Source organism: Canis lupus, chromosome 4, assembly GCF_011100685.1.
Source record: "Canis lupus familiaris isolate Mischka breed German Shepherd chromosome 4, alternate assembly UU_Cfam_GSD_1.0, whole genome shotgun sequence".
NCBI lineage: Eukaryota > Metazoa > Chordata > Mammalia > Carnivora > Canidae > Canis > Canis lupus.
Window position 1 is genome coordinate 73,418,161 of NC_049225.1, and position 11,969 is coordinate 73,430,129.

At 41.8% G+C, this 11,969-nt stretch overlaps 1 protein-coding gene and 1 pseudogene across 5 annotated transcripts in view; both read left to right on the forward strand.

The window, feature by feature from the left end:
- Positions 1-6,646, forward strand: part of LOC489231 (UDP-glucuronosyltransferase 3A1-like) — a 33,686-nt gene extending 27,040 nt beyond the window's left edge. For all 5 annotated transcript variants that reach the window (XM_038535318.1, XM_038535317.1, XM_038535320.1 and 2 more), the window contains 3 exons: positions 3,351-3,582; positions 5,077-5,296; positions 6,146-6,646. In XM_038535318.1, coding sequence (XP_038391246.1) covers positions 3,351-3,582; positions 5,077-5,296; positions 6,146-6,422 — 729 coding nt within the window. In that variant the 3' untranslated portion in view covers positions 6,423-6,646. The remainder of the gene's footprint in view (positions 1-3,350; positions 3,583-5,076; positions 5,297-6,145) is intronic.
- A 1,072-nt stretch (positions 6,647-7,718) lies between these two features.
- On the forward strand, positions 7,719-8,992 carry LOC102152136 (annotated as a pseudogene).
- Positions 8,993-11,969: the final 2,977 nt, after the last annotated feature.

Genomic DNA, 11,969 nt, shown 5'->3' on the forward strand with positions numbered 1-11,969 from the left:
GCTGGATCCTGCTAGTATCTTGGTGAGAATTTGGGTGTCCATGTTCATCAGAGATATTGGTCTGTAATTCTTTTTGTTGAGGTCTTTGTCTGGTTTTAGGATTAAGGTAATGCTTTCTATAGAATGAAAAACTTCCACTTATATATTTTGAAACAACTTCAAAAGAATAGGTATTAATTCTTTAAATGTTTGGCATAATTACTGAGAATCTATCTGGCCCTGGACTCTTGTTTGTTGGAAGATTTTTTATTACTGCTTCAATTTCCTTGCTGGTTAGGTTTTTCTATTTCTTCCTCCTTCAGTTTTGGTGGGTTATAAGTTTCTAGGAATGCATTAATTTCTTCCAGGTTGCCTAATTTTTGGCATAGAGTTGCTCATGATATCTTTTTATAATTGTTTTCTTCAGTGTTGGTTCTGTTCTCTACCATTCATTCATGATTTTTTTTTAATTTTTATTTTATTTTATTTTTTCATTCATCCATGATTTAATTAATTTCTGTCCTTTCTATTTTCTTTTTGGTAAGTCTGGCTAGGGATTTATTGATCTTATTAATTCTTCCAAAGAACCAGCTTGTAGTTTTGTTAATCTGTTCTACTGTTCTTTTGATTTCTATTTCACTGATTTCTGCTCTAATCATTATTAATTCTCTTCTCCTGCTGAGTTTAGGCTTTATTTTCTGTTCTATCTCCGGCTCCTTTAGGTATGGTTAGATAGTGTATTTGAGACTTTTCTTGTTTCTTGGAAAAAGCTTGCATTGCTGTATAGTTTCCTCTTAGGACAGTCTTTGCTGCATCTCCAAGGTTCTGAGCTGTTGTATTTTCATTTTTATTAGTTTCTATGAATTTTTAAAATTCTTCTTTAATTTCGTGATTGACCCATTCATCTTTAGTAAGTGTTCTTTAACCTCCATGTATTTGAGTCCTTTCCAAATTCCCTCTTGTAATTGAGTTCAAGTTTCAAAGTATTGTGGTCCAAAAAATATGCAAGGAATGATCCCAATCTTTTGGTATTGGCTGAGACCTGATTTGTGACCCAGTATGTGATCTATTCTGGAGAATGTTCCATGTGCACTGGAGAAGAGTGTGTATTCTGTTGCTTTAGGATGGAATGCTCTGTATATACCTGTGAAATCCATTTAGTCCAATGTGTCATTCAAAGCCCTTGTTTCCTCATTGATCTTTTGCTTTGATGATTTATCCATTGCTGTGAGTGGGGGTGTTGAAGTCCTCTACTACTGTATTATTATCAATGTGTTTCTTTAATTTTGTTATTAATTGGTTTATATAATTGCCTGCTTTCATGTTAGGAGCATAAGTAGTTACAATTGATAGATCTTCTTGTTGGATAGACCCTTTAAGTACGATATAGTGCCCCTCTTCATCTCTTATTATATAGTCTTTGGTGTCAACATAATTTGTCTGATATAAGGATTGTTACCTCAGCTTTCTTTTGATGTCCATTAGCATGATAAATGGTTTTTCACCCTCTTACTTTCAATCTGGAAGCATCTTTGGGTCTAAAATGAGCCTCTTACAGACTGGATATTGATAGGTCTTACTTTTTTATCCAATCTAATACTTTGTGTCTTTTGAATGAGGCATTTAGCCCATTTACATTCAAAATAACTATTGGAAGATATGAATTTAGTGCTATTGTAATACCTATAAAGTCACTTTTTCTGTATATTATCTGTGTTCCTTTTTGGTCTATGTTACTTTTGAGCTATCTCTTTGCTTAAAGGATCCCCTTTAATATTTCTTGCAGGCTGGTTTAGTGATCACAAATTCTTTTATTTTCTTTATGTCCTGGAAGCTTTTTATATCTCCTTCTACTTTGAATGACAGCCTTGATAGAGAAAGTACTCTCAACTGCATGTTTTTCTTATTCAGGTCCCTGAATATATCATGCCAGTTTTTTCTGGCCTGACAGGCCTTTATGGTTAGGTCTACTACCGGTCTAATGTTTCTACCTTTGTAGGTTATAGAGCTTTATCCTGAGCTTCTTTTAGGATTTTCTCTTTGTCTCTGATATTCGCCAACTTCACTATTATGTGTTGTAGTGTTGACCTATTTTATTGGTTTTGAGAAGGGTTCTCTGCCTCTTGGAGTTGAATGCCTGTTTCCTTCCCCAGATTAGGGATGTTTTCAGCTATGATTTGCTCCAATATACCTTCTGCTCCCCCCTGTTCCTCTTTTTCTGGGATCTCAATTATTCTAATATTATTTCACTTATGGTATCTCTCGAGATCACCCCTTGTGATCCAATAGTTGTTTATCTCTTTTTTTTCAGCTTTTTAATTCTCTATCATTTTGTCTTTTATATCACAAATTTTCTTTTCTGCCTCACTTACTAGCAGTTAAAGACTCCATTTTTGATTGCATCTCATTAATAGTAAGACATTTTCTCTGATAGAGTTGATATGTGGGCTAAATTGATATTAAACATTTTTGTTCTAAGACAGAATTGTAAAGGGAATAAAAAGAGGATTCACAGACCAATAATAAATATTTGCATAGACATATCTGATAAAGACCATTATTCAAAATATACATTTATACACACAACTACACAACTATATATACAAAATATACAAGGGACTATTAAAATTCAGTAAGAACAATAAAAAACCAATAAATTAATAATTTTAAAATGGGCCAAAAACCTTAGCAGACCCCTCAAGAAAGAAGACAGACAGGTGGATAACAAGCCCATGAAGAAGACACCTGATAGAGACATTTCTCCAACATCTACATCAGTCTTCAGAAGGCATACTGCCTCGTACGGGGCCAAGACAGTAACTGGCACTCTCTTAGGCACTAGATACTCTCTGGTCTGGTGTTAGAACATTCCTAAATTTCCCTATCTCCCCATACCTAGAATGAAGGATGAGGAAGACCCTGGTACTGGGGCCTATTTCCAATAAGAAAGAGATTCCCACCATATAGACTTTCTAGTTCTATAAAACATTGTTATAAAAAAGGCAAAACAAAACATTGTTATACATGCAAGTCCTGGATCTGTTGGTGCCACAGTATGCTTTGAGTGCCTCATGGGCAATGTGGGCTATTGTGGTAATGCCCGCATATTTAAAGCTCTCTTCATTTCCATTCATGGTTATTGAAAGTATTTATGTGGTATGATGTATCCTGAGGTCTCAGAGAAATGACTTCAAGTCCTGCAGGCACAATGGCACTGAGGTGTCCCATGGGTTATGAGAGCCACTTCAAGACAGTGAGGTCTAGGCACTACAGGAGGGTGTATTCAATAAATAGATGACTTTCATTTCAAGGCTATATAGGCATTCATGAGCAACTCTGTTCAACTCCTTGCCTCTTTTACCTCTCTCCAGGAATTTGAGAATTTCATTGCCAAGTTTGGAGACTCTGGTTTTGTCCTTGTGGCTCTGGGCTCCCTGGTCAATCTCTATCAGTCCCAGGAAGTCCTCAGGGAGATGAACGATGCCTTTGCTCATCTGTCTCAAGGGGTGATATGGAAGTGCAATCCTTCTCATTGGCCCAAAGATGTCAAATTGGCAGCAAATGTGAAGATTGTGGACTGGCTTCCCCAGAATGACCTCTTGGGTAAGGACTATCCAATCTACTTCTCTCTTTCCATGTATGTATCTTCAGGGCTCCACTGGGCAACTCTGCCAACATGGGAAGGGGCATCTGGTAGCCAAAGGTAATCTTGAGAGGACAGAAATGGAGTATCTAGCTGGAGTTCTTAGGAAATGAGGCTATACTTCCTAAATGGGTATAACTGGCATGTTTTCTTCTTCCTATTCTATCACACTCCTGATACCTGTAGCCATAAGTGATATTGTCATCAGGTAGTTTTGACCTTTCTATATTTGGCACAGACCAAGGTTGTCCATACACAATCCAAGACAATTTGTGGACACATACTGTGGATTTTTTGCCGCTGTTGTTCCTGGCCTCTTGAGTATTTGTTAGGCCAATGTGCCATTATAAACACACACTCCCACACATATTAAAACATTCTATGCTACAAAAGATATATTCAAGCTTTCACAGAATTGATATTGATGGTGTCTGAAGGGTGTGCCAAGATATCTGAGTGTCAAGCTGACTAACCTTGTAGCCTTAGCAAGTTATTTTGTCCATCAAAATCTCTGGTAACAGAGGGATCCTTACACCCCATTGTTGTCATTGCTGTGTGCTACTTCTGAAGCCCCTCAGGGCCACAACCACTGTTTACATCAGAGATTAGTCCCCAGTGTTGTAGTTCACTAATATATTGGGAAATTAAGATAGATGACTCTGCACATATATTCACAGGGCATGATGTAGGGAAAAGAATTGTGATTTTCAGAGAAATACAAATGGATTCTGATGCGCATCACCATTGAGAGGCAGTGTTTGAGGTGAACTCTTCATTATCAGCACTTGTTTTAGTTTTCTCTAAATAAGAGTGGGGTGAGCACACAGGAGCTGGAAATGCTGAGATGAGTGGCCCATCATTGCCTATTTTAGAGAGTTTCTTATGAAATCGAGGAGAAAGCAGATATAGTATAAATTTGATGAATGTCATATGAGATGTGGTGTCAGCGAAAGTGTTAAGACTTTAGATAAGAGGGAAGCAAAAGGTTAGTGAAGGAAAGCGCATGAGACCTAGAGGGTGAGAGACCTGGAGAATGAGAGACAGGGACAGAGAAGGAGAGACAGAGATAGAAAATAAGAGTGGAAACAGAAAGAGTGACACTGGGAAAGATAATAGGGAGACAATAGAGAAGAAAAGAAAAAGGGTTGAAAGACAAGGATGGATGGAAGACAAGGGATGGAGGAAAATGTTGTGCTTATTATTGTTCTCAGCAATTGTCCCTGGGTTCTTAGTTTTAGATGTATTGATTTAGAGGAATCTCTACACAGAGATGAGGCCAGTATTTTGTACCTTGGAATATGCACTCTTGGGTGTGTCAAAAGCTAAATCAGTAAATCCAGTTTCTCCAACATACCTTGAAATGCTTGATATTTTCTTCTACACTGATGCTTTCTCCTTGGTGTTCTGAAAGTTTTCACCATGAAATATTCTGTTCTGTTCCTGATTTGCAACAGCTCACCCACGCATCCGTCTTTTTGTCACCCATGGTGGGATGAATAGCATAATGGAAGCCATCCAACATGGTGTGCCCATGGTAGGGATTCCTGTCCTTGGAGACCAGCCTGAAAACCTTGTCCGAGTAGAGGCCAAAAAGTTTGGTGTCTCTATCCAGCTACAGCAGATCAAGGCAGAGACATTGGCTCTGAAGATGAAGCAAGTTATAGAAGACAAGAGGTCTGGAACTCTTTGGGCTTGTGGTCATTTAGGCTAAATGAAGATATCAAACACAAAGGGCACTGTGTGGCATTTTTTTTTTTTTTGCAACAAAAGCTGAAACTTTCAAGACACAGAATTATATGTGTGTGTGATGCTAACAGTTAACCTATTTCCTCTAAGAGCAAGAGTAGGCAATTTAAGTTAGATGCTGAGACTAGTTTTCTATCTTAAGGGTTGTGAAGACCCTGACCCTAAATACATAGGGTATGTGAGAAGTCATAGATTTTGGGGGTGTGTATACTGGAATTACACTGAGGAAGGAGGTCACCTTCTTGTCCTCCAGTGTTTCCTGCCTCAGGCACTTTGTCACTGATGCTCCCTAGGATATATCCTTCCCTTCTTTTCACAGGGCTGGCTCCTTCATGATAGCTACACTTATTGCCAATGTCCTCTCCTCAGAGAGGCAGGAGGTCTTTGTGTGACAGTCCTAAATACCTTATTCTCCAGCCTCCTCAATCATAATTAATTTTTCTGTCTTAACACTTCTCATGATCAGTAACCACCCCATTTCATTCTGTTTGAATTTATTGTGTGTCCCTTATACTAGAAAGTAGAGTGTAAGCTCCCCTGGATGGCCAGGTGTGTCTCTTATTTCCTTTGTGTTCCCTGTAGCACAGGGCCACACCCCATGGAGGGACCAGTTAGAACTTTTCAGTGGGACCCACCTAGACTGTGGCAGGGCCAGGCCAAGAACTTTTCCTTCAAACTGAGTCTTTTGTGCATTTGGATGAAAGTGTGTGTGAGATGCAGGTCTTTAAGACTTCTGAGGTCACATGAGTAATGCCCCACCCCTGTCTCTGCCAACAGGTACAAGTCAGCAGCCGTGGCTGCCAGCATCATCAGGAGCTCTCACCCCCTGACCCCTGCCCAGAGGCTGGTGGGCTGGATCGACCACATCCTCCAGACAGGGGGTGCAGCACACCTCAAGCCCTATGCCTTGCAGCAGCCATGGCATGAGCAGTACCTGCTGGACGTCATCTTGTTCCTGCTGGTGGTCACCCTGGGTACCCTGTGGCTCTGTGGGAAGCTGCTGGGCATGGTGGCCAGGTGGCTGTGTGGGACCAGGAAGCAGAAGAAGGCCTGATGGAGGTTCAGCCTTGACAGGTGTTTGGGGAGCCACTGGTCGTAGATGGCTTTCCCCAGCACAGGACCCCTCGTTTTCGTCTCCGTATTGGCACTTGAGGGTGGCACTCAAATTGCTCTTCACTATTTTCTGCCTCTGTTTAGAAATTCTTGTGAAATACTCTTGGGATTCTTCTTTTAAATTGTGTTTAAGTGTGTATTACATAAAATTTACTGTTTTAACCACTTAGTGTAGAGTCCATGGCATTGAGCACATTGACATTGTCCTATGAACATCACCACCACCCATCCCAGAACTGTTTCTACCTCCTCAACTAAAAGGCCATGTTTGATCAAACAGTAATTCCCCATATCCCTGCCCACCCTCCACCAGCCCCAGAAGCTCCTGGCCATCCCAGTTCTACTTTCAGTGTCTACAAATTTGATCTTGGCTTCCTGACTTGCCCCTCATCAAGTCAGGTCCAAGAATGGACCCCTCATTCTTACCCAAACCTTCACAGACAGCCCCAGCTTCCTTTCCAGTCCCTGTCCCTAGACACGGAACCCTGCTTATTGCATCCGGCATGCCTGACACTTGTTATTCTCTCTGCCCTTTCTCCATCCTCATACTTCATGATAGGACAGAACATATTGGCCAGTTGTTCTATGTTGGACCTTCCTCTTGAACCTTCTTCTCACCTCATGTCCAAGCTCAGGAACTCTGGTCTCTGTCCTACTTGGACAGGGATGACCCTCTCAGGATTCCATCTGTGGTCTCTATCCCAAGTCCCTCCTGTGTAGGGCACATCCTTTGCTGCCCAGGCCTGAAGCCTGCTTTTTGGCCACAGTCAAAGCTGTGGTTTTCACTTTTCATAATTACCTCCTCAGGATTCCCTCTCTTGAAAATGTAGTCATGGAGAGACCTCGAGTGCAGATCCCAGACCTCCACATGAGGCTCTGGGGCTCCGGTCCAGTGAGTATGCCAGTTCCCAGGACTTTGTTGATTTAGGAACTATCCGTCTGCCCCACAGATAAATATGCTACCCTCTATGTGGTAAATCCTTAGGAATTATATTCATTTCCTAGGAACATAAACCAGAAAATGTGTGGCTTGACTACCAGGGTCTGTGTTTGGTTGTTTTTTCTTTTCATTGACAAAGGTAGATTCAGGCAATGGAGTGGTGGTTTGGTGGCTTTGTCATGTCTTGTCTCCCTTCTTCCCTCCTTCTCTATGTTTGTATAAAATACATATAATTAAAAAATTTGGCCCGAGCCTGAGTCCTGGCCTCCCGAGTCACCCTCTTGCTCTCCGAGCAGCATGAGCTTCACCACCTGCTCTACCTTCTCTTCCACTGGTCCCTGGGCTCCATGCAGGTGCCCAGCCACTGGATCTGGCCGATTAGCAGCAGCGCAGTCAGCATCTATGCAAGCACGGGGTGCTTGGGCTCCCAGATCTCTGTATCCTATTCCACCAGCTTCTGGGGCAGCTGGGAGTCTGGGGCCCCGCCACGGGGATGGCCAGGGGTCTGGTGGGCAGAGGGGGCATCATGCAAGTCCTGAATGACTGCTTAACCTCCTACCTGGAGAGGGTGAGGAGCCTAGAGGCTGATAATCAGAGACTGGAGATGAAAATCCGGGAACACCTAGAGAAGAAGGGACCCCAGGTCAGAGACTGGGGGCAAGATCTTCGAGGACCTGAGTGCTCAGATCTTTGCAAGTGCTGTGGACAATGCCCACATTGTTCTGCAGATTGACAATGCCTGGCTTGCTGCTGATGACTTCCGAGTCAAGTAGGTGATGGAGCTGGCCATGCGCCAGTCTGTGGAGAGTGACATCCATGGGCTTCTCAAGGTCATTGATGACACCAATGTCACTTGGCTACAGCTAGAGACAGAGATCGAGGCTCTCAAGGAGGAGCTGCTCTTCATGAAGAAGAACCATAAGGAGGAAGTAAAGGGTCTACAAAACCATATTGTCAACTCTGAGTTGATGGTGGAGTTGGATGCCTCCAAATCTCAGGACCTCAGCAAGATCATGGCAGATATCTGGGCCCAGTATGACGAGCTGGCTCAGAAGAACTGGAAGGAGCTAGACAAGTCCCAGTCCCAGCAGATCGAGTAGAGCACCACAGTGGTCACCATACAGACCTCTGAGATAGGAGAAGCTGAGATGACCCTCACAGAGCTGAGACGTACCGCCCAGTCCTTGGAGATCAACCTGGACTCAATGAGAAATCTGAAGGCCAGCTTGGAGAACAGCCTGAGGGAGGTTGAGACCCGCTACACAATGCAGATGGAGCAGCTCAATGGGGTCCTGCTGCAGCTGGAGTCAGAGCTTTCCCAGACCCAGGCAGAGGGGCAGCACCAGGCCCAGGGGTATGAGGCTCTGCTGAATGTCAAGATCAAGCTGGAGGCTGAGATTGCCACCTACCATCACCTGTTGGAAGATGGGGAGGACTTCAGTCTTACTGACATCCTGGACAACAGCAACTCCTTGCAGACCATCCAGAAGACCACCACCCGCAAGATCATGGATGGCAAGGCAGTGTCTGAGACCAACAACAAGAAAATTCTGAGGCATTAAAGCAGCAAAACAGGATACCCTTTGAGGAATAAAAGGTTCAGAGGTCAAAAAAAATTGTTCTCTCTTCCTAAATTCTTCTTAAAGATTGCCTTTCTGGTATAGGATTTTCATGAAATATTTCATCTTCAAATGATTATTTTCTCATAATTGATTTTCCTTCTTAAATGAATTTTCTCCTTAAATTTTTCAAATATATATTATCTCATGGGCTAAAAATTGAGAGAAGGAAATGTTAGATATATGGAGTGGCCCTAGGAGGACCATAGTTTTTGATTGCATAATTTTGGGTTTGGGAAACAGATCCTATAACATTTAAAGTTAAAAAAGTGAAAGAGCTGCTATCAAATATATTGATACAGAGAAGGTCCACTCACTTGCTAATTCTAACAAAATATTTTCTTAGAAGTCTGCCAGACCGGGTGTCTTGTATCTACCCATTTTGTGAATCTGATATTGTAAGAATGTTATCACAATCAGGAACATGTCACATGTAGAAATGGGTGTCCTTGAGGTATGAGACTGTGCATTTGTATGAAGTATGGTTTTATTTTTGTAATTCTTTTGAAACTACTTGAAATGATCTGTGGCAATTGTCCTTCAAGGAAGATGTGACAGTTTCTTGTGTTGTTGGGATATATTTTCCCCAATGACCAACTCAGGGCTTAAAGGATGAGGCTTCCTGGCTGGGAACTTCCTCCCTCCCATACCAAGCATGCTATTCTCACCTAACATCTGGTAATTTGTGAGGTTACTTTTGTGGCAGGTCCTTCCTCAGGTCCACTTCCATTGCTGAAATCAGATTAAGAGCAGCCAGGGCACTATGAAGAATGATGCCTCTAATGTGTTCCCATGAAGCATCCTCCTTGACATCACTCCAAGATGACATGGAGATCTGATCTCATCACTCCCTATTTAAAATCTTTTGTGGCTCCCAGTGCATTTGGAATACAAGGCTTCTGTGACTTCTTTCTGGTTACCACGGTAGGAAAACTGTCAGCTACCCTCCCCTTGCCCATTTCCCACGTACACTAAACCTGTTAAAAGGAAATTATGTGGACATTTGTGAAACCCGGCACAGAAGACTTTGTTCAAGACTATTGCAGCAGGGAAGAGAAACTGAATTCAACTCCAAGTGCGGCAAGGACAGGTGAGGATTCATAGCCAATAAGCAGAATAAGGGGGTATTAAAGATCAATTATTGAATGGCTCTTTTTTGAGATGATAAGAAAGACTACTTAAGGGGAGGAGTACCATGAGAGATGTAGGGACTACTGCAACAGGGGAGAGAGATTGGGCTCAATTCTGAATACAACAATGAAAAGTGGAAATGTTAGCCAAGCTGCTGAGTGGGGGACAGTGGATGGAAAGTTACTATGAAGAAATATCATCAGTAAGGTGTGAGTCTAGCTAACCCTACCTAACAAGATCCTTGCTGAGAGGCAGGCTAGCATGATCAGACCTCACCTGGGGAATGGTAGACGATAAGGGAACTCATTAGCTATAGAGAGTGACCAGATATGAAGAGTGGGAGTCTATTTAAATGGACTTAGGTTCTTGCTAAACCAGATAATGTAGAGATGAACATGCTGTTCCAAAAATCAGGGACTCGTTGAGAAGACGCTCACAGGATATTCATTACAGTTTGGTCAAAGAGAGAAACTTTGCCAATGGCCCATTACTAGAGCAACTTAATTAGTTATTAAAGTTAAAGACATTTTTGTTACAGGAAGATAACAGTGATCAGTTATCAACGGTGGAGGAAGTCTCCATAAACTAACTTAGTAGGATTCTCTGATATAAGTGGGCTCAGCTAGCCAAGACCAGGACAGCAGGCAGTGGCTGAAACCTAGTCTAGAAGAGGTTTCAGAGGATCCTGATTAAAATTTGGCAAAGGATGGAGTCTTTGTCACTCACCCCGACACATTGTTCTGTTTTGTAACTCTGTGTCTTTTGCCATGTTGTGTCATCTCTCAGAAGTCCATTCTGCTCTTGTTGTAACAAAAAATTATATGTTCTTCAATACCCACTAATGAACACATTAGTGTGGCTAGGCCTAACCACCATACCCACAACTGAACTCACTGCATCCTCTTTGAAATATTGTTCTTACTATACTGAAATTATTTGTTAATATATATATATCTCTATTTAGAAGCCATAAGACCCTAAATGCAAGGGATTGGGTTCTATTTATCTTCTTGTTACAGCATCTAGCATGGTGGCTCCTACAAACAGGGTTGGGATGATTGGATAGTTGTTTATGAAAAGGACACTATTGGATCCATATCTCACACCATATCGAAAAGTGCACTCTAAAAACATCAGAGATTTCATGTAAAAAATGACAACATACTGGGTCTTAAAAAAAAAAAGAGGTGAATTTCTCCAGAACTTGTATGTATGGAAAGACTTCCTAAATATGAATCAACAATCCTGATATTACAAAGAAAAGCTAACTAAGTAAATGAACTGGATAATATTAAAAATTTCTTCATGGCTGCATCACCAGAAGTACAGTCAAAACACAAATGAAAAGTGGGAGAAAAATATAACATTCATCACATATAGAGGACTATAAAGATCTTTCTAAAGAATAGTTTCAAACATTTATAAGACTAGAATTTCCTCGTGCCCACTGATGCTCTGAACCTCTAAAAGTCAATCTACAGATCTGAATCTGTAGAGGTTCAGAGCATCAGGTCAAGATCTGGCCCTCCAGAGGGGTTTAACACTTAGGGGACACCAGCATTTGTTATCAGCAAGTTAATTTCTGAAGAAACTCTGAGCAATAAGTGTAGGCATTTCCCATTGGGAATCAGCTTTTGGGATCTTGAGATGGGAGAGCTAGCAGAGATTTAAGCAGGTACCTGGGATATGGGGTATGGGGATGGCAGTATGAGGTCAAAGGAGCAGTTAGATGGAAAAATTTAGGGATGCCTGGGGAGGCTCAGTGGTTGGGTGTCTGCCTCTGGCTCATGATGTGATC